The sequence below is a fragment of the Heliangelus exortis genome, chromosome 1 (genome assembly GCF_036169615.1).
Source record: "Heliangelus exortis chromosome 1, bHelExo1.hap1, whole genome shotgun sequence".
Lineage (NCBI taxonomy): Eukaryota > Metazoa > Chordata > Aves > Apodiformes > Trochilidae > Heliangelus > Heliangelus exortis.
In genome coordinates, this window is record NC_092422.1 from 136,847,856 (window position 1) to 136,872,023 (window position 24,168).

Below are 24,168 nucleotides of genomic sequence, written 5' to 3' on the forward strand. Positions count from 1 at the left end.
TGTGACTGCCCTACCAAAGCTCTACAGGTGTGGGGATCTCCACAGGTCTAAAGGAGAAAAGGATTCTTTTATGCTCTAGTCACAATGCAAATAAAAGAGAACATCCAGAGAGCCTTGTACATGTCAACTCCAGGATGCTGAGATATAACTCAACCTCATTTCCTCCTCCCCTAATACAAACCAGGATTTCCAGTGCAGGCAAGCTGCTCTGCTGTGGAAATGACATGGGGTGGCAACACTAGTTGGTTTTTGCCTGTTAAGCAAATTAACGTTATATTGTCATTCACGAGGCTTTGAAAGGTAATTAAAGTAAAACTCTTTTGTTTCCATATGTATTTTTCTTGGATCTCCTGCAAGACAATTCTCACCTTCCCTTTGTGATCAGAGCCATCCCAGGACTTCAGGGACCTACCTCCAGAAATTATTAAGAGCCCCCCCTCATCCCGCCTCCACAGAATCATATCTTCTGAGGGGCCCCCCTTCCATGAGTGAATTCATCCATGGGCACCGTCTCAGCAAGGAAAAAAGGTTAACCGTGGCCACACCAGGTAAACATTTTTTCCTTGGGTGCATGTGGTGCTGAGTGGTTAGCAGAGCAGGGGACCCTCCCAGCACTGCAGATGAAATCTAATTTGGGCATCTTCTTGAGACCCGAAAAGCAAAATGTCTCCTCCTGCGGCCCCTGTGGCAGGAGATGACATTCTGTTGACAGCAGCCCAAACTGGTTCCAGATGCAGTGGGGAAAGTCCTGCTGTGGTATAGGTGGGTGCAGTCCCACTGGCATCCACAGAGGCTGCACCCCTGTGCTTAGTCTGCTGGTTGTGCTGGTGGGCCCCAAGGAAGACACAAACCCATCAGGACAGAGGAGTCAGAAGCATGAGGACCAGTGAGGGGGTGATGGGCACTGTGCAGGTGCTTACATGGCCCCTGTCTTCTGCTCACCCTGGAGCACTCAATCCATTTTTTCCAAAGGGTAATGTTAAACTCACAGAAGGTTTAGTTTATATGAATTGAGCCATGAAGCTTATCTTTGCAGGCAGCTTTTGTTCCTCATTTCCTGTCAAAGTACCTGCTTTGAACAAGGTGTAGACAGGAAATGCAAACTGGGATGGCATTTCAAAGGTTATGACATCTTTCTTCTTCTGACAGACAAGCTAATAATTACTTTTGTTCTGCACCCAAGCAGAACTTTTAGCCTTTAAATGTGCATTCTCTTGTCTGGTGGTAATTTTTTTTAATTTTATTTTTTTTAATTTGTAATACACAAAAAACATAAGTGGAAAAAAACACAAGTTAAAACCCATGAAGTGGCTCCTGATGAAGTAAATGTTTATTCTGGAAAACTGAGCAATACTCTATAGTAAGTTACCTCTCTCAGTGCCAGCAATATCAAAGCCATCTTTGAGTAGTGCCATGCAAGTAACACCCACTCAGGGGACATGTGTAAAGCTGCAGAGTCTGAACAAGGCATTTCAAGACATTTTGCTAAGGAGTGCTGCAGTAAATAAATCAAAGAGCTGGCTCCTGGGGAGAAATTAGCAGGGAAGGGGAAAGAAGCAAAGGCTTTAGAAATTGTAAAATGAATGATACTGATCCTCCAGCAATTCTTTAAGTATTCTGTTAGCAATGGGAGAAGGAATTCCTGTCCTCAAAGACAGGAATCTGTTTCGTAAACACTGTCAGTGTCTTTTGTATTTCTTCCTATTCATCCTACAACAGCATAAGGATGATTTTCTTTCTAATGGCTCCTTACATCTTTTTCAAGAACTGGATTTGGTATTTTTTGTATAACCATACTCCCCTTATTGAAAATACAAAAAATCCTCAAAATGGCAACCTTCTAACATACAATTTACAGGAGTTTTCTAATTCTTCCCTCAACTTTAAATCAGCATGCATCTCCCTCTGACGTCAAGCTGGGGCAGTATGACTTTATCTGGCCTTTCTAATAGACTAATAGCTCCTAATCGCAGTGGCTAAAAATACCACTGAGTCCATTTCCAAAGTACCACATTTCATTTCTCCTAGGTAAGTACGCATTTAGCTTTGCTATGCATTTCTTTGTTCCTTCCACCTATTTTTACAGCTTAAAGGCTTCATTCTTTAGCCTTTATTCAGGCAGTATGTGCCCAACACGTGGCTTGTTTTCATAATGATGTGAAGAAGTCAGGGCATATAGAAAGCCTAAGGCTGGATTTGACACTGGATTAGAAATGAACTTTCCTTTGCAGTTACATTCAGACTCCTTGAATATAAAGTCATTAGATGCCTCTTAATAACCCAGAGTCCCAATTACAAAATAAGTTTATCTTGACTTCTCTGAGGAAAGAATGAGCCAAAGTCTGCTGTCAGTGCCCTGCTGCCACGCTTTTCTCTGTCAGTTATTTTAGCATGGAAGTTCTGAGAGTTGAATATCAAGTTCTGTATTTTTAGCTTAAAGTTACATTTTCTAAGCTCCTTGTGTGGCTGATGCACTTGAAGAAAAAGTTTCCCAACAGGCTTATGTGATAGAGAGTAACTAATGGCTGCAGCATTCTGCTTTACACAGGATTAGTTAAAGGGTCAACTGTGATTCACCTGAGAGTCTCCACTGAAGTTCCCACCACCCAAATCCATGGTAGAGATTTCTTTTCCATATTGTTTACACTCGTAGGTACCACAGGGCAGATTTCAGTATTTAAAGCCTCACACAGGAGAACACTTTGAATAGTAAATTATTTTCTAAATGAGTTCCTAGGAAATTGGATCATAAGATTGTAATAAAGAATCCTTTCCCTTCTAGAGAATTCTGAAGTCAGGTATTTTACTTTATTAAAATATAAATAGCTTTAAAATTTGACACATTTCCCTCAAACGCAAAGTCTAGCTGAAGTCAGGTGTTTAATTTACATTAAAAAGGCTAGGCTTACAGGTTTAAACAAAAATATGCTGATTTACTCCAGTCCCCAGTTTTTGTCCTTTCGGATTTAGATTTTATTGCTCTTCACTAATTCATTGTTTTCTATCAGTGCCATTTAGTGCTTCTAAAACTTGTAAAAATAAAAACAAATGCAAAACTAAGTAATTTGGTGCTTATAAACAAGTGAAATATGAATAACAATATGATAGCACTTGTTGGTTTGCATTCTTACCATAAAATTTCAATAAATGAACAGAAATTGAACAGAAATTCTGTCCTGAGGAAAATTCTTATAAAGTGTTCCTAGTAGGATCTCCACATGCCAACTTATAGCATCTGTAGTAGAAAATATTTCTTAAAGCTAATAAGAAAAATTTTAATGGAAAAACTCAGTTGACCACATATACAGGTCCTAAGCAGTCTTCCACTTAATTCTTTAAGCTGGGACTCCAAGAGAATTGCTTAGGAGTTGCCTTTGTTAGTTGCCCTATACACCAGAGGTGCTGTCACCTGTGAAGAACAGGCTAGAAACCTGGGCATGCCTTCATATTGTTTAAGCAGTGTGAAGGTATGGGGAAGCATCTTCAGAAGGGATGCTATGGGCACAAGCCCTGGGTATGAAATTGATCTGTCTTCCCCTTTTGGATAAAGGGATTGGAAAAATGACTGAGGGAGGCTCAGGCTGACACTGCTCTCCACAGTGGGGGCTCTCTGGGGGGATGAACCTGTGTACCTTACAGCATTGGAAAGGTAGAAGGAATGAATTTTTGACAGCAGGTTTGTGTCTTTTTTCATTAGCACATTTTTTTGTTTGTTTAAGAATACTTTGCCAAAAATAGTTCCAGCTTTGCTTTTTATCTTAAGTGCCAATGTCAGAAAGCTTCTCACAGATTTCTAAACCTTGCTGACACACCTGTCATTTCAGTGCCTCAACTTTGCCTTTTTATGCATTTCTCAATTTTGAAACAGCAGGACTCTTAGAAATCAGAACGTGGAGGAAAGTACAGCTTCTTTTAGAAAATCCTTTGAGGCACACTATCAGCTCAGTGCAGAATTTTGCTAAGAGAGTGCTCTGTAGAGCTCAGGTCACCCAGCAAATGGTTTTAAATATGTCTGACACCTCCTTTGTGAGGTAATTTTAAAGATTAATGAAAAGGAAGATCAACACAACTAGGATCTATATATGTTTTTTTTATGATCTTGTGTTAATTTTTTTTCCTGTGTTCTAGTTCATTATCACTATAAATTAATCTGTACATTAAGTGAGAGTTTATTTTTGAAAAGCAGAGTAGGTGGTTAACTGTGCAATCACTACTGAGATATGCAGCCATATAATATCTAACTGGTCAGGATACTCTGCTCTGATTTTTTCAGTGAGATGAGTTTGATTTGCTTCATTCGAAGCAGCTGAAGCATGAGAGTTCTTCAGAACCATTATTTTTTAAAAAATCAACAACTTTATTCTGACAACTCAAATTTACAGTCTGAGTGCAAATCACCCTTTATTTAGAGATCCATGGATGCTTCTTCAGATCCTTTTCTATGAATATGTTGTTGCTTTGTCTACCAAGAATGTACTTGCATTGATGGTGATCCTGTGCTGGAAAGATGTCTCTAACTTGTGTAATGGGGCAGGTTACCAACTATGGCAAGACTCATGCAGTATTGATCTAATCTATCTCTGCTCTCCATGAAAAATGGATTTCATGTGTTTTTATCAAGGCTATTTAAAATCAGGTGTAGTTTTGTTGGGTTTTTATTTTATTTTTTTTATTTGGACATGATGCTCTTCACAAAAAGGATAGTTCAGTCATTACTTACTTGTATGTGGTCACTTTTTGTTCTGCATTGTTCTATTTTTCTGTGGGTTTTGTAAACATGGCATATTTGTGTATATATGTGTCCATTGTTTAATGAGTGGCATTAGTGCATATATACAGATATATCTATGTATCTTCCTGCTGTTGGGGCTATGTCCTGCATCTGAGATGCTCATTTAACTAAGCTTAATGAGCATTATATATTTATGACATTTCAAGCATTGTCCTTGTGGAGGCCGTTTTGAATTTGAAGAACAGGATCCTTGCCAAGGACATGAGTTGGCTGTAACTGGTGAAGAAGTCAGCTGGCTAGCTGTACTTTTACCTCTCGGTGCCACTGTGAATAGGACCTTTTTGCTCTCTGCTTTCCCTCTCTTGCATTTAGCTTTCCAGTTTTCACTGATGAGACCGAAACCATACATTTCATGCTGATCAATATAATTTAGCTACTTCAATATAATTTAGCTATTATGGCATGAATTCACTGCAGTTCTACCAGTTTTATTTAACTTTTGTTTGTATTTTTCATTGTGTAAAGAAAGCAGTTCCAAAATAAAACCTGTACTTATTAGAAGCCTCAAGCTGTTTGTGAAAATACACACACACAAAAAAAAAAAAAAAAAAAAAAAAAAGAACGCAGTGAAATTCATGCCCTACTTTGTATATTTTTCATTAAAATTTATTGACATTTTTCTCTCTGTATTTAAGTTTTGATGTCATTGCTGGATGGAATTGTTAACATTAGCACCCTTTGTTTAAGTTTTGCAGGAAAATCTTAGACTTCTGGTTGTTTCTAACTAAATAGGTATGCAGCTGATGCATCACATCTTCAAGGTGTTTTACCAGATATTTGTTGCTTTCTGTGAAAATTTTGAGCTTTGGTATCTAGTCTTAGCAATTGTGTAAACAGCTACTGAAATATCTTGACAATGTTGGTAACAAAAGCCATCCATCTTTATCTTTCTTTTTTGACAAAGTTCAATGTGGTTTCATGACTGACTGATTTTTACCATCAAATATACAGGAATAATCAGTATTGGTCTTCTCATCTCATAGAATAGGAAAAGATGAAGAGAGTCTCTATTTAAATTAGACATTCTGATACTTTAGCTCTCTAATAGAGCAGTTCCTTGGGATGTTGTCTGAGGTATGGAATAAGCTCACCAGCAATTCCTTAATCAAGACTAGTGTTCCTAATTGTAAGTATCTCCCTGCCTGTATTTTTAGGGCCATGAAAGCTTATAGTTGTACCTTGTGTTGTTTCTTCCAAAGCCTAATAAGATTTCCTTCCCCATTGACTTCAAATTTTGGTTTGGGCCCTCCTTTACCTATAAAATGGTGCAAGTATTTTTGATTTGGACATACTTGTACTCATCTGAAATATCTCCTGAACACTTATATTTCCATGAAGAGTGGATAATCAAGACAAAAGTATGATGATTTCTGTATTTTTGAGACTTTTTCTCTTTTGAAATGTTTAAAATGTATATATCTTCTGGTGAATAAGTATTTCATAAATCATTAGACCTTTCTAAATGTGCTTTTTATGAACTGTATATAAAAAAAGGAACTGAACGTGTATTTTCAGCTTCTACCATTTCCATTTCTGCTATTTTACTAACCCACTATTTAGCTTCTCTGTAGATTTAATGAGGAATTATTTAAAGCGTTCACAGAAACAATTTGAGAAACAGCATAAACATATCATGATTTAGAAAGTGTGAAAAAGCCTGCAGAGCTGACAAGAAAAATCTTAATATTCTTAGTCATTGGAGAGAAATGCATTGCTCTGATTTGTTAATGACTAAGTATTAGTTATTTAAAAAAAAATAAAATTGTTCCTAATATGAGCTACAGCAAAGGGCAAGGCTGGGATATAGCTTTATAACTATACTTTGAGCTATCAGTCACATTACCATTGGGGCACCTGGACTGATGGGGAAACAGCTCGCTAGGTTGGGGGTAATTCAGGTCTAGAGGGATATTAGAAATCAAGTAATCCAAAATAAGGCAAAAATAAGAGGAAAAAACCCCTACATATAGTGTAGCTTTTGTATAGATGAAAAAATTCACAGCCAAGAAACCTGACATGTTCTGGAAAAACACTGAATCAGCGACCTACTACATTATGCCTGTCAGGTAGTGTATGAAGTTGTTAGTGAAGCTCCATGATTTGGTCTGTGGGAATTGCCAAGGCAGATTGCATTTCTCTAAATGCTATAAGAAAATAGCAATTAAATAACCTATTTGTTCCAGTAAACTCAGTCACCTTCTACTCCTTAGAAGCATTTAACAGAAGTCTCTCCTCTGTGTTTCCTCTGCCTGACCTTGCCCTGAAAGTAAGATCTGAGAGGAGGAGAAGCAGAATTAGAGGCCTGCATCAGAAGCTTGTGGGTTTGGAAACATTGGGGCATTCCCAAGCTATCTTTGCAAGAAAAAAGAGTGGAAATGTGGAGATGACAGGATTTTAGATGCATCCTACTACTGGCCTATTACACCTTAGTGCAGTACATAGGTATTGCTGATGCCCCCAGCTCTGCCTGTGAATGGGAGTTCAGCAGCATGCTCACATCTCTTAACCACTATTCTTCAAATAATTTTTGCAAATACTAAGAAATAAGTGGTGGAAGAATTCAATGTTATAGAAACGTCTCCAGTCAACAGCAATCTCAGACACCAAGTTTCTCTGAATAGCAAGTTACCTGGATGTTTGCAGTTCGACATAGAAATTTTGTAGTAGATCTTTATCATGAATTAAGCAAAAAATGATACTTGGATGATCAATTTGTCTCTCTCAACCAACAACCCATCATTCAGTTTGATGGGAATGTAGGTAAAACTCAGGTAGAATCTGGATAGTAGGAGCTAAGTTGCACCTGATGAAGTTTATTAGGCTGCCTGCATGCTAGCTGTGCCATAGTGGGGCTGTACAGGGGCCCTGGCACCTGCTTCTTTTGCTTCCAGGCTAGGACAACCTGAGCCACTCCTGCTCTGAGCAAGCTGTGGTGAATGAGGCTGGCAAGGATCCTGGTGGAAGCCAAGTGGCTGCTTCTCTGTGCTCCTTCCCATATGATCTGCAGAAACACAGAGCTGCAACCACTTTGCTGACCTGCTAGGGCTGTGAGTAGGGCAGAAGTAATTGTGCTATTTCCAGACCCAAACTGACCCTGGAAGCAGGACAAGTGAGAGACTTTTCTAGTCTTTGACCTGTACCATTGTTTGTGCTTTTTTCCTATGGTAAGCCCCAGCTGTCCTCTCACCAGCTGTTCTTTGTGATAACCATTACCACTTAAAGTTCCTCTTGGCCTTGAGGAAGGTCAAAATTTACTTGGCATCCATTAGAAAAACAGAGATAAAAAAGAAGTGAAACCAGCTACTCAAATAAGAACATAAACTTATGGCCCCATCACCTCAAGACACAGTTCTGAGACTTTTCTCATCCTGTCAGATTACAGCTTGAAATAATCTGTACAAATCTCAGCAAGTCACACAAGTGTTTTAGCACCCTCTGCCCTTTCTTTGTCACATCTCACTTGTCTTATGGATTTGGAAATTTTCCTTGTTCCCCACCTTTGAGCAGAGAGGATTGATTTATTGTCTTTGCAGGACTTGCTGTGTTATGCAACATGTTTCTTGCCCCTACACAACTACAAAACTACTAGTTTGTTCTTTGCCCAGTCCTTTTAACTTATACTATTAGACATTCATTCTCTCCCATTAAATTGATGCCTCGGGGAAGAAGAAAATTCATTACCATATAAATGGAGACAGCTTCTCTTTTCAAGTAAATTGTCAATAAAATCTTCGTATACATGTTGTCAAATTCCTCAGACTTAATGGAGCAGGTTCAATTGACATTGGATAGCATAACACAAAATGAGACAGCTCAAAAACTTCTAGCTACAAAAGGACTTTGTTGGCCTGAAGTAGTCAACAGGATGCTAAGGGGAGTTTGTTTTAAAAGACTTAAAAAAGCCTCAATCTCACATTTTGTCATGATCATTTCTTGAGAGCTTTTCTTTTATTAAGAATAGATTTTCCCCAATGTTTTTCAATCAGAAATATCAAATATGTTACATTGTGTGGAAAAAAAAAGATTTGTTTTTTTTGTTTGACTCTCAGTTTTACCCTTTCAAGTAGAAGCAACAAACTCTCCATTGAATAACCCAACTAGACACAGTTTGAAGGATTTTACATATCAGTCACTCATTCAGAATATCCCAAATGAATCTTGGGTTTCTTACTACTTTCAGTCTCTGACAGGACTGTATAAATTCTAGTTAATTACAGTTAATCACAGAGTGTCAAAACATGCTGAAATATTCCATTGCAATATTCTGGGTCCTGAGCAGGTAGTACTGAAAATGCTTGCATATAGGATTTTTCACTGGAGACATTGCCCATGCCAACAGGAGGCTGTGCGCCCATCTCTTGGACACTCCTAACCCAGTTTAGTAGACCCGTGTGGATTGGAGTCACCCAGTTCACAGACTGGAGGGCAGAGCACACCTTGTGACACAAGGGAAATGTGTCGTTTTTGTGGCTGAGCCAAAGGGAAGCACAGGAAGATACTGGTTTTTTGATGTGTGTGTGTGAGATTTGCTCTCAGAAGATCATTTATGGCAGCACATTCAGTCCTCATCTGAGCAGATGTAGGTTCTCTGAGCTTGGTGGTTTTAATGCTCTTACATCAGGAGCTGATTAGGCTAATTAGGACTGGGCATTAGATTCCAAAGGAAAATCAGCACTGGCTAATCTGTGAGAGAGGAAAACTCTGAGCCCTTTTCACCATTGCCAGTGAATGGCTAAAAATGTGAGTAACTGGGAAACTGGTATAGGCCTAATGTATAGAATGAATCAGGCCTCAAAGCTCCAGCAGATGCAGTGTTGAACATTGTTTGATCCTGCAGGAGGATTCAGTACAGACTCAAGATCTGCTGATTTCAGTGAAAACTGACATATAAATTTTTGTGTACACGAGTTCCTTTTTGCCTTATGCAGCTGAAATGGTAACTGAACTTCTTTTCTTGGTTATAGGTTGATAGAATTATTAATAGGTTCAGCCAGCCCATCCCCTGCTCCCAGTATTTTATTTTCTCACATCAACTGGAGATGGCAGAGTCTGTAATTAATAACTTTATTAATAAATTTTGGTGGTGGTGTTCTCACGGGGCACATCAGAAAGTATAATCTGTGTCTGTTCCTCAGCTGCCTTCGACACACATAGCAAACTGTCCTTTCACCCTGTGGCTTGACTGAGATTCCCTGAGTTTTGAAAAATACTCAAGCCTCTTCCAATATATATTTTTTAAAATTTTTTTTAGTAGAAGAGATCCTGTCTGTCTCTCATCATCTTCATGTCATGTGGCATTGATCACAGCATCAAAGGCAGTCTTTGAAGCTTTTAACCTTCAACAGAGTATTTCAGAAAGAAAAAAATCACCTTTATTTGGTACAGGCAAGAGTTCTTTAGTAGAAGAGAAGGACCAAAAGCTGTCTTCTAGTTTTCACCTTTAAAAATTATTTCCTGCTCCATTTTGTTAATGAATGTAATGGCATAAGAAAACAGGATTATAAACCCTTCAAAATACTTAAAAGGATTAAATAAATAAGGAATAAAGCTAGCTCTGGCACAGCTACTTGGACATAAGCAGATAAGAGCTCCTTTGAATTTGAAGTGTGTATGTGTAAGCCATATATCTTCTGCTTAGCTCTTTTCTAGCATAATCATCAAAAACTTCACATGCAGGAGTACAATTCATCCATTTAAGTCATGTAGACCACAGAATTTCATACTGGTATGAGTGTGAGCCAGACTGTGTGAGCATTGCTGATGCCTGGGAGAACTGTCATTTCAGGTGAAGTTTGGGGGAATTTGCTTACATCAGGAAGTTATTATGCAGGTTGTATAAGGCTTGCAGAATCTGGCTCTCTGCTCACACGTTCTGCCAAATCTGGCAGATGAAGAGGCATCGTGAAATATTTGCAGGATGTTCAAGATATTGGAACAGCATCATGAATTAGGCATTTGGGTTTTTCTGGCAAAGCCTGTGAGAACAATTTCTTCTTTACTTATGAAACCTGTCTGCACCTTTTCATCACACAGCATTCTGTTTTGTATTTCTTTTCTCACTAACTATCTTCTATAAGCTGTGAGGGATGGCTTTGCTTTGTACTTGTTCTAAGCAAACAGATTTGCAGAAGACGTTAACTGTATTTATCTATTTATTGATTTATTTTTGACAATAATTTCCCTTCTGCAGTTAGCCTGCTCTGTCTGTCCTCCAAGGCACCTTTCCTTTTAGTTGAGTTTTTAGCTGAATTGACAGCCCCTTCTGTTTGTGGCTCCAAATACACTGCAAACTCTTGCACTCTTCAGCTAGAAGACATTCTGAGGACTATAGTGACCAACCCAGTAAATGAGATGATGGCACAATATCCTTTCTCATTCTATTTCTGCTTCCTGGCACAATTGTGTCAGCACTAACTCTGCATATATTTTTTTGATGTAGATACTTGTGAACTTGAAAATAGGTCCAAATCCTTCTCTTCTTGGCTGAAGCAGTTAGAACCTAGTGATTTGGGTACATTTGCTTCCACCCACTGGAGGTCAGCACTTGGTAGGAAGTAGGGAGAGAAGCACTCTGGGCTTGTGTGAAAGGGAAATTATAATACTGGACAGGATGCAGTGTTGCTAGGCAGGTGTGTTCCTCTGCATTGTACCTGATGTCATCTCAAGGCTCTTGACAGCAAATTGCACATTCTTCCACTTGACTGAGACAAAGAAGAGAAGTGGGGTTTGAAAACATCCACATTGTAAAGAGAAATGATTCCTGGTGTTGAGCTTTAAGTAGCAACCAATTGAAAAAAAGAGACAAAATTAAATTCTTTATATGTACATGAAGTTGAGTTGTCTCATTTTTAAAGTTCAGGGTAAAATAATTCCTTCCCACTGAACAGTCATGTTGAGAATCAGGTCGGGCAGGCAGAGAGGCAGATCTGCAAAGCCTGCTGGAGACAAAAAGTGGTCTCCCGTGGTTTTCCAGGCAGTCACAGAATATCACCTATAGATTGTAATGTTCAAAAGGACCTGACAATATGATTCACACAGGCTGTGGAATGAAAGGCCAGCTTGCTATATAGCAAATTTTGAGATCTGTAGGTCTTGATAGAAAGCAGATGTTTTTTTCAACTACATTCCTTATGTCCTACAACTATTACTGAGTTTAAAGCTGTCTTCATGTTTCAAATGTCACAATAAAAATGTGGCAACAAAGGTTTATTTATGATTATTTAATAAATTAAGAACTAGAATGCAACTATGCATCCAAATCCAATCCTGACAGAACAGCGAAAAACTATAAATTTCTCACTTTTACTTATAAAAAGTAATCTCACAAGCACTATTTAGAAGTCGCTGATTTTCTTACAAGTTTTTTCTCAAAGACCATAATGAAAAGGTAACTGTAATTGCTGTTATCTGGATGTAAATTCTCTGTAAATTCTGGGTACCTTTAATGACATTTTTTATACTAGGTGTAAACAGTCTTTCATCACCCACAGAAAAACGATGAGTACAACGTTCAAACCCAGATTTTGAAAACAGCCCACTATTGCTGTCTCTTTAAACAAAAAGTTTTCAATGCTATGGGAAGAAAAACAAAAATGTCTTCCCTGCTTCTTGTGAAAAGAAAAAGGGCAACAGCTGATGTTATTACTGTCGCAAAAAAGGTGTTCCTGTGCGATAAGGAACTAAGAACACATTCCTCACTAAATCTCTCCATCAGATGCATAGCCTGTGTACTACTGTTACTAACCCCTTGCTCTGTAATCTCTCTGTATATATGTCTAATTTATCAGTTTCTTGTAGATTGTCAGCAGCCTGCTGCCTCCATACCGCCACACGGCTCACAACTAGCCAGGGGGCCAGATTGCCAGACTGTCAGGTAAACTTCACTAACTTTTTTCTCTTTGCACATAGGTGCATGCACATCTGCAGCTCCTGTCCTCTTCCTTACACAAAGGCTCTTCACCACGGTTCTGCTGCACTAACAGCAAACTTTTAACAGCTTGAGGAACAGTGATAATTTCTGCAGTGACAGTACCAACATGAATCACAGCGTTCATTCACTTTGATGTAAAAATATGGAAAAGAATGCAAAGTTGGATCTTGCAGCTCTAATTTGGTCTTTTTTTTTATGCAGTTTCCCCAATGATACCAAAATAGTAATAATTTTGCTGCTAGATAAATTTACTTAAATAGAGGACATTTAATTTTAGGGGTAATTGTAGGTTTCCCCTTTGTAAGATGGCATTCTAAAGGCATTTGTGAGATTCTAGTAGATGCTTCTCAGAAAGCTCTCCCTGACCTGGAAACTCAGACCCACTGCAATCAGTTCATAATCCTCTTGTTAAAAGTAAACTCCTGGTGTCCTTGCTTCTAGGTGGTGCAAAGGCCAAATCACACAAACATGCACATGTACACTTAGCTGGATTATTGACTTGCAAATGACTGTTGTGTTTTTACCACTAGATTCCTACCCTTCTGGTGAACTGAAAACACGTGTTATTTTGACATATTAACCCCCAGACACATAGCTCCACAGTTGTAAAGCAGTGATGTGTATCAACAGATTTAATGCAAGCCAGCATGATGCCATAAATTGTTGAATGCTTTAAATAAAATAATTGACATCTGGAGTAAAATTCCAAGGCATTTAAAGAACCACTTAGATTTACTGAGGTTATGATCTTTCAAATCTGGCGGAGGAGGAAGGCACAAGCTTGTACTGTTTCTTGTCATCTTATAGTGCCTCCTGGCATGACAGACATGCTTTCAATCATATATTGCCAAATAAAGCAGATTAAAGTTGTGCCCAGCCCTGGAGTCACACATTTTAAGAGAGAGGTATGCTTGTTTTTTTAAGTCTCTAGCATTACTCTTGAAATAATGTGACCTTTCAGTGGCATTCCACCCAGGGTTGTGAAATGTCTTAAGACTTGTAAATCACAGGGTTTTTTTCTTCATTCTGTGTAATTATGTTCAAACTAGGTAATATGCCTGATGACAATGTAGAATAATGTAGATTCACTCTGAATTTTTACATCAAATGGAGAAAACCTTCCCTCGTTCTTACCTACCCTGATTTTTAAGTGGGTCATGTGTAATTCTGGATTTTCTAGTAAACGTGAAAGTGCACTGATTCCAGTGCAGAAATCTTAATGAACTGCATGAGTCTCACTCTGCCTTCCATGCACAACCTCAATTTCTAGGTCCTGGAGTATTGGGCAAGCAAGCAAATCCAGGCCTACCCTGAAAATTACTGGATTGTGTTCAACCTTCCCTAGCATCTGTAGCTACCTGTCTGATGGACAAGGCTAAAATATTACCATCATCCAATATTAAGAAGACTGTCTTTAGACCATATTCAGTTTTTTGTTGAATACAGTGAAAACCTCATTTTCATTATCAGAGGCCAAATTATAGATCCAAGCTCTATTAATAGAAACAAAAAACAAATCCAAAAGGTCTGATACTGCCAATTATTCTAATATTAGTTGTTAATAAGAAATAATGCTTTCATTTCATGTGACATAAGAAATTAATTGAAAATCAGGTAAAAGATTACTGAAAATATCACTGCTCTGTTTACATTTGCCATTACTGATTTGTTAAGAGTTCCAATCAGTGCCAGACACCATAGCATGGCATCTTTAAGACAGAGTAATTACCAAAGGGCTTTGCATGCTATTTCCCAATTGATTTTAGAAACACATGATTAGCATTTTGAGTGCTGGGGGAAGGGCAAAAAAGTGCTGTTTAAAACCAGACAATAATGCTAACACAAAAAATGACATAGGCTTCATTCATCAGCTGAATGAATAGATCCCCTAATGATAGTGGCCTTTAAACAGAGGTTTACAAAAATGTCTATTAAAACCAAATGTTTTAAAAGCTGCACATATCCTGTGGGGAGCATGTAACAATGTCCTTCCTTATTTTCAGTTAATAGTCAACAGATTCAGGTTTTTCCATGTCTCCCTATTGCTTTGTGCTATTAATCTCACCTGCCATCCTCTACTGCCTGCAACTGGCAATGTGCCCAACAGCTCAGCTCCAGGACCTGCTGCCACGATCACCTATACTACCATAAAAAGCACACTGCATTGCATGTGTCTCTTGCCAGTTGTTATTTTTGTCTAAATACTGCTACGGTAATCTGCACCAATCAGCTAGATGTCTGGTTTTTTTCTGGAGAGAGGATGCTGTAACAGCAGAGTGTTAGGATGAGACTGAAATGAACTAGGAAATGCAAATAATGGTGGTGTATGTGTTGCTGCAACAGTGCTTCATAGCCTTGTAATTTTTTCCTCTTCTTAATACCCCTGTTATTTATTTTTACTTGAAAGAGGGAGTGGTGAGACGAATTTTGTATTTCGTTTGTGACTCGAAAAGTGAGGTGCAATGCTGAATTACCATGAAGAGAAAATGGATGGCATTTTAAGCACAGTGCTTCCTAGTCTGAGCTTAGTCTGGGATTATATTTGTAGCCACGGCTGACTTTGTACTGAAGGTCATGCCAAAGCATTATTATGGACAAAGGAGAATCTCACTTGTCTCAAGGAGGTCTTCTTTCAGGCCATTGCTATGCATAGTTAGTCTTAACTATGGCCATTTCCTTAGCAGTCCTGTCCATTGGAGCATGAATACTTGTTACTTCTTTTCAAACTAAGAAGGAAGCCCCAAAAGACAAACACATCTCTGCTAATGAGCAAGGAGAATGTCTGCTGAGTTTCTGTTCCTTTCTAACACATACAGGAATCCTCTGAAAAAAGAAATGGGGGAGCAGAGTAAAGTAGCCTTTTTTAGGGTAACATGACCCCCTCCTTGTTTTTCTTCCCCAAATATGATGGTCAAGTTGTAATTAGTTTCTCTTTCACTGAAGGACTTGACTAGTGTCTCTCCTAAGCCTATCTCAAAAACCTATAAGGTTCTGAAGCCAAGAAGCTGGCTCCTGATGAATGGAGAAGTTTGAAAGTAAATAGAGACTTTTTGGGCCTGTCTGTGGTCACTATTGACAGACTCATTTGAGTAGAGTAAATAAATATCTGGCTCACATCCCTCTTTAGATGCTCTATCTGCATGTGGCAGAATATTACAAAAGGATAGTTACAGCCATGGAAAGAATCACTTAGACAAGACAAGTTTCATGTCTTCTTAGAGTGCATAAACAAGTCAAACTGCTAATCTTGAAGAAAGATTTTAGGTTAAATATATACTCCTAGGTACTCAGGATTACACTCATGTATGTAAACTATATAATCTATAGCATTAAACACTTCAGGGGTGACTTATTCAGACAGCTGAACACAAAACTTGTGAGGTCCTGAACTTCTGTAACCCACTCCCACCAGCCACTTTGCAATCAGGAAACTCATCTTCAGGAGAATTAATGGAAAACAAAATCTAACTTAAGACATGCAAGTCTATGATATTTAAATAAGCTCAGATGTGCAAGGACTGTAGCTCCTGCTGAATTGCAGTACCTATGGAATTGGGGTCATAGTCTACTAGGCTCTTCTGGTTTGAAAGTGTGGACATTGCCATCTGTTTTCTTAATGGTGATGATGCACACTTGTTTGTCTTCAAGCAAGCACAATGTCATTTTTCTGTTTCCCTAAATAAATGCTATATGTGGAAATAGTCATTTTCCACTGGCATTTCCAGTGGCAGATTTTTTAATACTTCTGGCATTTCAGATTGATTTATTTCCAGCAATAGACTAATTGCATTCCTTCTGCCAACACTCCAATAGTCTGTGCTGCAGAGATAATACCTAACAGCACAGTTTCTAAAGAAGGAAAATGGAAAAGGCAAATTTTCCTGAAGACAGGAATAAAAATGGTTTTGTTTCATGATATATCACACTGTTGAGCTTGGAATAATTTCAAGGCTGTAGAGCAGTTGAAGCATCAGGAAAAAACTCTTCCCAGTTACATGAGAGAACTTTTTTCTGGGGGGTTGAAAATAAATCGTATTTCCTTGCGTTCTATTTTGACATCTTGTTTTGCCACATGCTTTCCTTGAAATTTTCATGGCTTTCACTTAGCATGGTATCAGCAAGATGAGCTGAAATTCACCCTTTTCAAGATGAGCTGAAATTCACCCTTTTAAAACAGGAAAGGTCACATCTGGGGACTCACTTAAACTGTGTCCGCATTGCCTACTGCAGTGTAGCAGAGACTGCTGAGCTGCCTTTAAATGAGCAAATCTGAGCAGCTGAAGCTATTTTTTGCAGGAGCACCCTGATCTCTTCCCCCAGGAATATGTCCCAGGAAGTAGGACATATTTGTGTTGGCTGCCACTGTTAGGCTGCTGCTCCAGCCCCACTTGTTTTTGCTGCTCAGACCTCTCTGCACTACATGGCACTACTATAAATGCACATTTAGAGTATTAAGGGGTGAATGCTGTTATCAGTCGAATTGTACATGAAAAACAGTCGAGTGACAAAAGTATATGACAGAATTCAAGAGGATTCAAAGCACAAAATCAAAAGAAAACAAACCACAAAAATCCCACCCTCTGGAAGTGTTGATTACGAAAAATATGTGATGCTCATGTGGCCTGATGAGGAAGGTTACACTGTGTTGGTAAGAATGTGCTAGTAGATAGGTCACGTTCAGTAAGAGATCATGTTTTCACAAAGTGATGAAACCTGGCACTGTCCTTCATTAAAAAAAATTAACCAGTTGCATATAGAAAATTTTTAATGCTCACATAAAGATGGCACCTGTATTTTGTTCTTCATATTTGCCTCCCTACTATGCACATGCATTCATCTCTCCACACAGCATTTTTCATGAGTGGATGCAAACAGCAATTGCATATGTGAACTGGCAAGGAGGGGATCCGTGGCATTTCATGTATGCATCCAGGTGTCATTTAATGTGTGTGCACTGAGGATTTTCTTCATCTATACTGTGTACCTGAAGATACAGATTTAGACATGGGTTTTAGTGCCCCTTGGAAGTTTCTTTCCAGCCCTGTACTATGTACATGCACGTAAAAGGTTTTCCATGTATTTTAAGCCCTTTTTTCTCTTTTCTTTTTAATTTTCAGTCCTAATGCTCTTCCAGAAGAGCAGCCACATTCCAGCTCTCAGTGTGCCCCTCTCAACTGTCTCTCTAAGCCTCCTCCTTACCCTTAATCTTCATATGCAACGTAAGAGGAAATGCAAACAGAGTGGAGCTCATGCAACAAAGGTTGGGGTTGTTCCCAGCAAGTTGGTTGACAATCCTGCTTTGTTGCTTCATTGACAAGTCTGGATTCATATTCCCTGCTCTGGTGACTGAGGGAAGGTTGAGAAGAAGAACACAAAGCACAGAGCCCAACCTATCAAGAAGACTTTTTATGGTTCCTCTGATTGTATTCAAACTTTGCTGTCACAACTGAAGTGTAGTGAAATTTAACATCCTGACAAAAAAAAAAAAATGTTCCTCCCAGCTGCTTGGCTTTACCTCTGAAATAATGAGAGACTTAAGCCAATGTTTAAAGAAACTATGTTACAAAAATCCTACCCTCACATCCTCTCCGTTCAGCCATAGGAATCAGTTCAATTTCCTTTTTTCACTAAGGGTGTGATATTTATTTCTTACTTTATTTGCACCAGAATTTTGTGTTTATAAAATACAATTTTTTAATTTTTTTTTTTTTTTTTTTTTTTTGTGAGAGTAATATTTAATTGATTTTGTTCTTAAAAAAAGAGCAGAACTAGCTTAAGTGAAGAATGACTGTGTTAATATTAAGAGGCTTGTTACATTGGCCAGCACATGGCCAATTTTTATTGCACAAAAATGTTGGAAATGGATTGGATTGGAATGTTAGCAATGACTGTATATTTGGCTGCTGCACTGATATTGTTTATACACTTGGGGTTTTAATTTCTAGTACACTAGCTTCTGATTTTGGTCTGTCTCTTCACTAAAAGATAATTATTAAGCCTAAGAAGGAGATTAAAGGATGATGTATTGATTTGTTTTCAGTTGTTTGCTTGCATTGTAATTATACTTTTGCATTTCAGACAAGCAGATGAATTGGTGCTGTTTTTTGGGGTTACTTCCTCCTTGGTACCTGAGAAAGAAAATCTAAAATAGGTAAAATGCTGTGTGCTAATCAAAACCATTCTTTCTTTCCACTCCCATATTCAGGATATTAGCTCGAGGCCTTATGTGAAAGGCTCGTATGAATGGCAAAGTCGTATGCATATTGTGTGAAGTATTCTGTGGTGAAAAGCACTCATGCAGGTAGGGGTAATGGTGTGGATCAGAGTTAGTGGGACTTTACTGTAGTGCATTTTTTTCCTTGCCAAAAATCAACAGACACAGAACCTTAGCTCATGTCAGTTTATGACAAATACTCAGGTGATCTACACTACACAGACTCTATCGCAGCAGTGCACAGTGTTCCTAGTTAAAGATTCTTTCCTGTAAAAGCTGAGTACGTCTGGGTTTTTTCTTGAAAAGTAGTAAGTTTCAGAAAAAAAACCAAGGATAGAGGAATTTATTTTGCACAGTACCTGACAGCAAGGCAAGTGGATGAGTAGGGCTTTTGGTTCAGCATCTATGAGCTTCCCGTCTGGTCATCAGCTAGGAAACAAAGTCTGCAGTGATGCCTGCCTGCTGACTTGTTGGTCACTATCAGACTCCTTGCTTTGTCAGGTGGCCTTAATTTATTTACAGAAGGAAGGCTTAGATATTTCCACATCTTTATTCCTTCTCTGCAGCATATGTATGACCTACAAGCGGGAAACACACTACAAGGCTAAGGTACAGAGCAGGTGGGGAAACAAAAAAAATTGCTGCAAGTGTGGTTGGAATAATTCTTTTATATTCTGCCTGAATCTGAGAAAAGGTCAGTCTTGTGTTAGCAACAGTGCTTACCAAATGTTACAATACACAAAACATCAGCAGAGGAAAGAATCGGTGACCACTCAGTGTGCCTAAACAAATCATTATTACCATAGTACCAGTAACGAAGGTGCTGTAAATAGAAATATTCTATGTCATCAACAGTGTATGTCCTGTAACCTTGGCAAAGCAGCTGAGCTATTGTAACAAAACATTCAGAGTCAGAGGTGGAGAAAATAGGAATAAACTGCTATCCAATTCTGATCAGATCAAACAGACAACACTCAGCAGTGTTTCATCTTGGGTTTCCATGCAGTTTGCGTGGTTCTTCTTGTGTACATTTACATCACTATTCAGTATCATACCTAACCTACGTCTTGTAATGTCATAGGAGAGTGAAACCTTGTTCAACTCTATCATAATGTCTGACACTGAGATTAGCTGTGATTTTGATTTTTATTTTTTGAAAACTAACATCTTGTTTAAGGCAAATGCCTCTTCAAAAAGCATCTCAGAATTCCTTGCCTGTCAGACTGGTGTATGAATATCATACAGTGGCCACAGCTGTGTCCAGCAATGGCAGATACTGTGCATTGTGAAAAAGAAAAAAGAATTTGGATCGTACTTTGAATACAGTTACTTCAGGCTGCACTTGGAATAGTTTTTCCTATTTTCATATTCTAATCACATTTTCCCTGAAAATTTAGTTGAACAGAGACTCCGTGTAAGACATTTCTTTTCTATACAGATGCAAATGTAGTGGAAAAAATGTTGTATCAGACCAGTTGTGAAGAAGCATATCGGTTTCCAGTTGTGATTTGCAGAGCAACTTTGGGAAATTGAAAAATTGTACTGGTACGTCCATGTGGGTTAAGAGTTATGAAACAGCATCCAATGGTATAGAAATTGTAGCCCTGTTTTATAGAAATTAATAGGTTTATTAAATTTTTTATTCTCTTAAGCTTTAAGTTCTTAATTTCTAAGTTTTCAATTTACATTTTTTATATGTAATCAAACTTGTGTTGGAAATGTAAGAGAACTAGAAACAAAACTTAAATGTACAAATGACTGTAGTTACTGCATTGTAGGTTATCAAACTGTGTAGGTCTCTGGGACAACTATTGTCAGTTAACCAGTACAAAATAAAATATGTATCTTGAACGTGAGATGATAAACTGTCCTTTATTATGTAGTGATTGATAACATGCATCTTTGTGAGAGATTTTTGTAGAAAATATTTGCATACAGACAAAAACCAGAAACAAAAGCCTGTTCTTTAAGGGTTGGAAAATATTATATATTGCCCCTTTAAAACAAATTTTGATGTGTTGGTATATATTCTGATTTTTAAAGATGAAGAAAAATTGTTACATGTATTTTATAGCAGTTGAGTATACTCAGAAAAGTTGAAATGTATCCTACACAGTAAAAAGCCAAGTCAAATCTTGCACCCCCTTTCATATCTCAAATGCAGCTTTTGTTGTCTACGGTGACCTCGAAATTTCTTTGGATTTGGAATGGTCTATTCAGTTCTGGGGCATTTTTGGTTTGGGGTTTTATTTTCTGATTTAGTGAAAACATATTCCTTGTTCAGTGAAATGATCCACTTATGGAAAGTCAATTTATAGGAAATATGTGGGGGAAAAAAGAAAAATAAATATAAGGGCAGAAAAATATTAATAAATACAGTTTGAAATGTAATAGTATGGAAAATGTATGTTCTGTCAGTCAGAAGACCAATGGAACTTTTACAAAAGAGGAAACGTTACCATTATTCATGCTAATCATATAGATATTTCTGCATTCTAGATGAAGGCAATAGTGATTTTCTTTCTGATTGATCTGATTGACAGGTTGGCATCTGTGCTTTCTCCATCCACATTTTTCACACTAAATTAATGTAACTGTAGCTGTACAGTAGGGTTCTTAGAAATGAAACTTTAAGGTAGCGCTGCAAGTTTTTAATGCCAAGGTGACTTTTGGTTCATTTTTTATTTAAAAAAATTGTGAACTTGTTTAAACCACTTGCCATATTTACCTGTGAACAGATAGGAGATTACATTATGAAATATAACCTCATTTATGGAATATGATCTCGCCTACGAAGGCTGCTCATTACAATTATGTTGCAAATATTTAAGTAAGCTGTTAGCAAAGTATGACCCAGTCCTCATCACACTGGGAATAACACCTATGAGCCTGGTCCTGATTTTGATACCAACTTTATCATTCAGAGTGCAATACCAAAGTCAGTAGTTGTGCTACCAGTTCTACTATAGCTGGGTTTATCGTCATCATAAGGCTGGTAGATTCTATCAGCCTTTCTGAGATCTGTTCCTTTTTTTGGTGGAAGATGTGTATCCACTGAGGTTGCAGTAAAATTACTTCTTTTATACTTCTGAAATTTTTATTTGAGAAGGGCAGACACTGATGTTTTACCTTTGAAGTCTGATAATTGCTCTAGTTATCTCTCTAAAAATCTCAGTCATCAGTTTTCTTCAGTTTTCCTTTGCTGTGTGTGCAGTGAGTCTGAAAAGGTTATACAATATTCAGACCTTTTTTTAGCCATTCTGGGGTGGTTTTTTTAGTATAATTAAGCATCCTGTGCAAAGGATACAAAAAAGCAATTGCCTTTTGCCTTCAGGCACAAATGCACCTAAATATGCAATGTAAAATGCATGCATGAGATTCTTAACATTGTGTAGCTTTTCAGTATCCAAAACTTTGCTAGAAAATTCTTATTTCTTGTGTGATCTGCATATGCCTCCTGCTGGAAAGGTAAGAGGACTATCATGGAGAGTCTGTGTCTTTCTTTCTGAGGTGCATGGCTTAAGTCTCTATTGGATTTTAACGTGTTTCGTGCGCAGTTCTTCGAAGAGCCCTTCATGAAATCTAGTGGCAACCAAATGAAAAACTGACAAAAGGTGAAGAAAAAAATCTAGATTCCATGACTGGAGTTAATGTGCAGGCAGACTCTGGGTGATAGGGCCTTATGTTTCAAAAATGTCTCACTGCAAAACTTTGTATTTCTTTTAATTATCCTGATTTGCTGTAAAAGAAAGAGTGAAGAAGAGTGTATGTTTTTTTTCTCAGCATTAGTAATCTGAGTTAAGCAGTTTTTATTGAGTATATGTTTACTTGATTTCACAAATATTTTGGGAATCAATAAACACAAGAGATTGCTAAAAGCTTCAAGTAGACTGGTTTGCTAGCTAAGTAGCTGTGAAAAAGAAATGAGAGTAATCTAAGTTTTACTGGCTTGTTTGTTTGTTTGTGGTTTTTATTTCTGTTCACAGATATGGCTATGTGTGCTATGCCAGTGGGTAAATTAAGTCCATTTTATTAGTTATTGCCCTACTGATTTTTATCCCTGTGGTTTGTTAAAGGGTTCATTAACTCGATCCTTTGTAAACAAAAAAAAAAACCAAAAAAAGAAAAAACCCCATGATGTTTTGTGACTTTTGTAATCTATTGAATGTTTCCATTTGCATGACGTTCTGTATCTAACAAACCATACAGATTGCTGTGTTCCTTTCAAAAGAATTTTAACATTGGTGGACTTTGTGACAAACACAAATTTGTATACTGTATGTTTACTGCTGTAATAACTCAGCTACTCATATGTTGAATTGATATTATGTTGTCCTGCCTTCTTGGGGTTAAATGATGGAGTGTTTCTAGGTGGTGAAGAATTTAAAAGAATATATATGTTCATTTGCTAAAGACTGGATATTGGAAAATCTTCTTGTTGCTACTTTATGCTAAAAGCAAAAAAGTTAAATAATTCTTGTTTCCAAAAATGTATCATTTGTTTTTAAAATTGAAGTAATTCTCATGTTACCTCCTTGTCCTTGTAGACAATCCTAGATAAATGCCTTGTGAGGGATTCATAAAATCTGTGCTTGTACATGTGTAATATGATCATGCAGTCAAATGGTTGGGAAAAACACTCTAGTGCTGAAGAAAATAATTAAAAGAAGCCAATATACTGATTCTTACATCTTTATGTTCCAATTAAAATTACAGTGTAATGCATAACTGTTCCAGTGAATAAACTGGCCATTTTTGTTCATTTAATGTTATGCTGTCTGGTCTACTTCTATCTACATCAGTTTGCAGTGTGTTGGCTTGACTTAGAATTGTACATTTATTTAGTTCTTAATTCATAATTGTATGTTTGAAAGGTATCAGACAGGCAATTGAGAAGACAAATCAGCACTAAAAGAAAAGAGGATACGAATTTTCTGAGACTGAGGCAGATCCTAAATAGGGATTCCCCATGCTGTGTTTCCAACAGATCTGAGTAATCCCTGAAATGCTGCAGCATCTGCATAGAGTGTCAGTCCTAGAATGCTTCTTAACATTCAAATCTTCACCCTCAGGGGATAAGGAAGCAAAGGGAGAGGTGAAGTCAGCATAAAAATGACTTGAGAGTGCTGATTACAGTAGAGTGCACCACACCTGCTTTTTAAAAGTAAGAAATATCATTTTCCCTTGTGGAAGAGCCTGGCTTTGGCAGTGTGGGGGGCAAAAATCTGCCCC

At 37.8% G+C, this 24,168-nt stretch overlaps 1 protein-coding gene and 1 long non-coding RNA gene across 9 annotated transcripts in view; one reads left to right on the forward strand and one right to left on the reverse strand.

Moving 5' to 3' along the window:
- The window catches only part of LOC139787651 (uncharacterized), a 376,416-nt gene that overhangs the window by 214,755 nt on the left and 137,493 nt on the right, over nt 1-24,168 (reverse strand). The gene's annotated exons all lie outside the window — the stretch shown is intronic.
- The window catches only part of BICD1 (BICD cargo adaptor 1), a 177,283-nt gene that overhangs the window by 142,414 nt on the left and 10,701 nt on the right, over nt 1-24,168 (forward strand). Inside the window, exons 8-10 of one of the 8 annotated variants that reach the window (XM_071769266.1) lie at nt 358-548; nt 12,590-12,665; nt 17,840-18,038. The exons of 1 other annotated variant lie outside the window; for it this stretch is intronic. In XM_071769266.1, the coding sequence (XP_071625367.1) occupies nt 358-548; nt 12,590-12,665; nt 17,840-17,927 (355 nt within the window). In that variant the 3' untranslated portion in view covers nt 17,928-18,038. Of the gene's footprint in view, nt 1-357; nt 549-12,579; nt 12,666-17,839; nt 23,704-24,168 lie in introns of those variants that run through there. 6 more of the 8 variants (XM_071769256.1, XM_071726770.1, XM_071726778.1 and 3 more) reach the window with 6 other exon arrangements.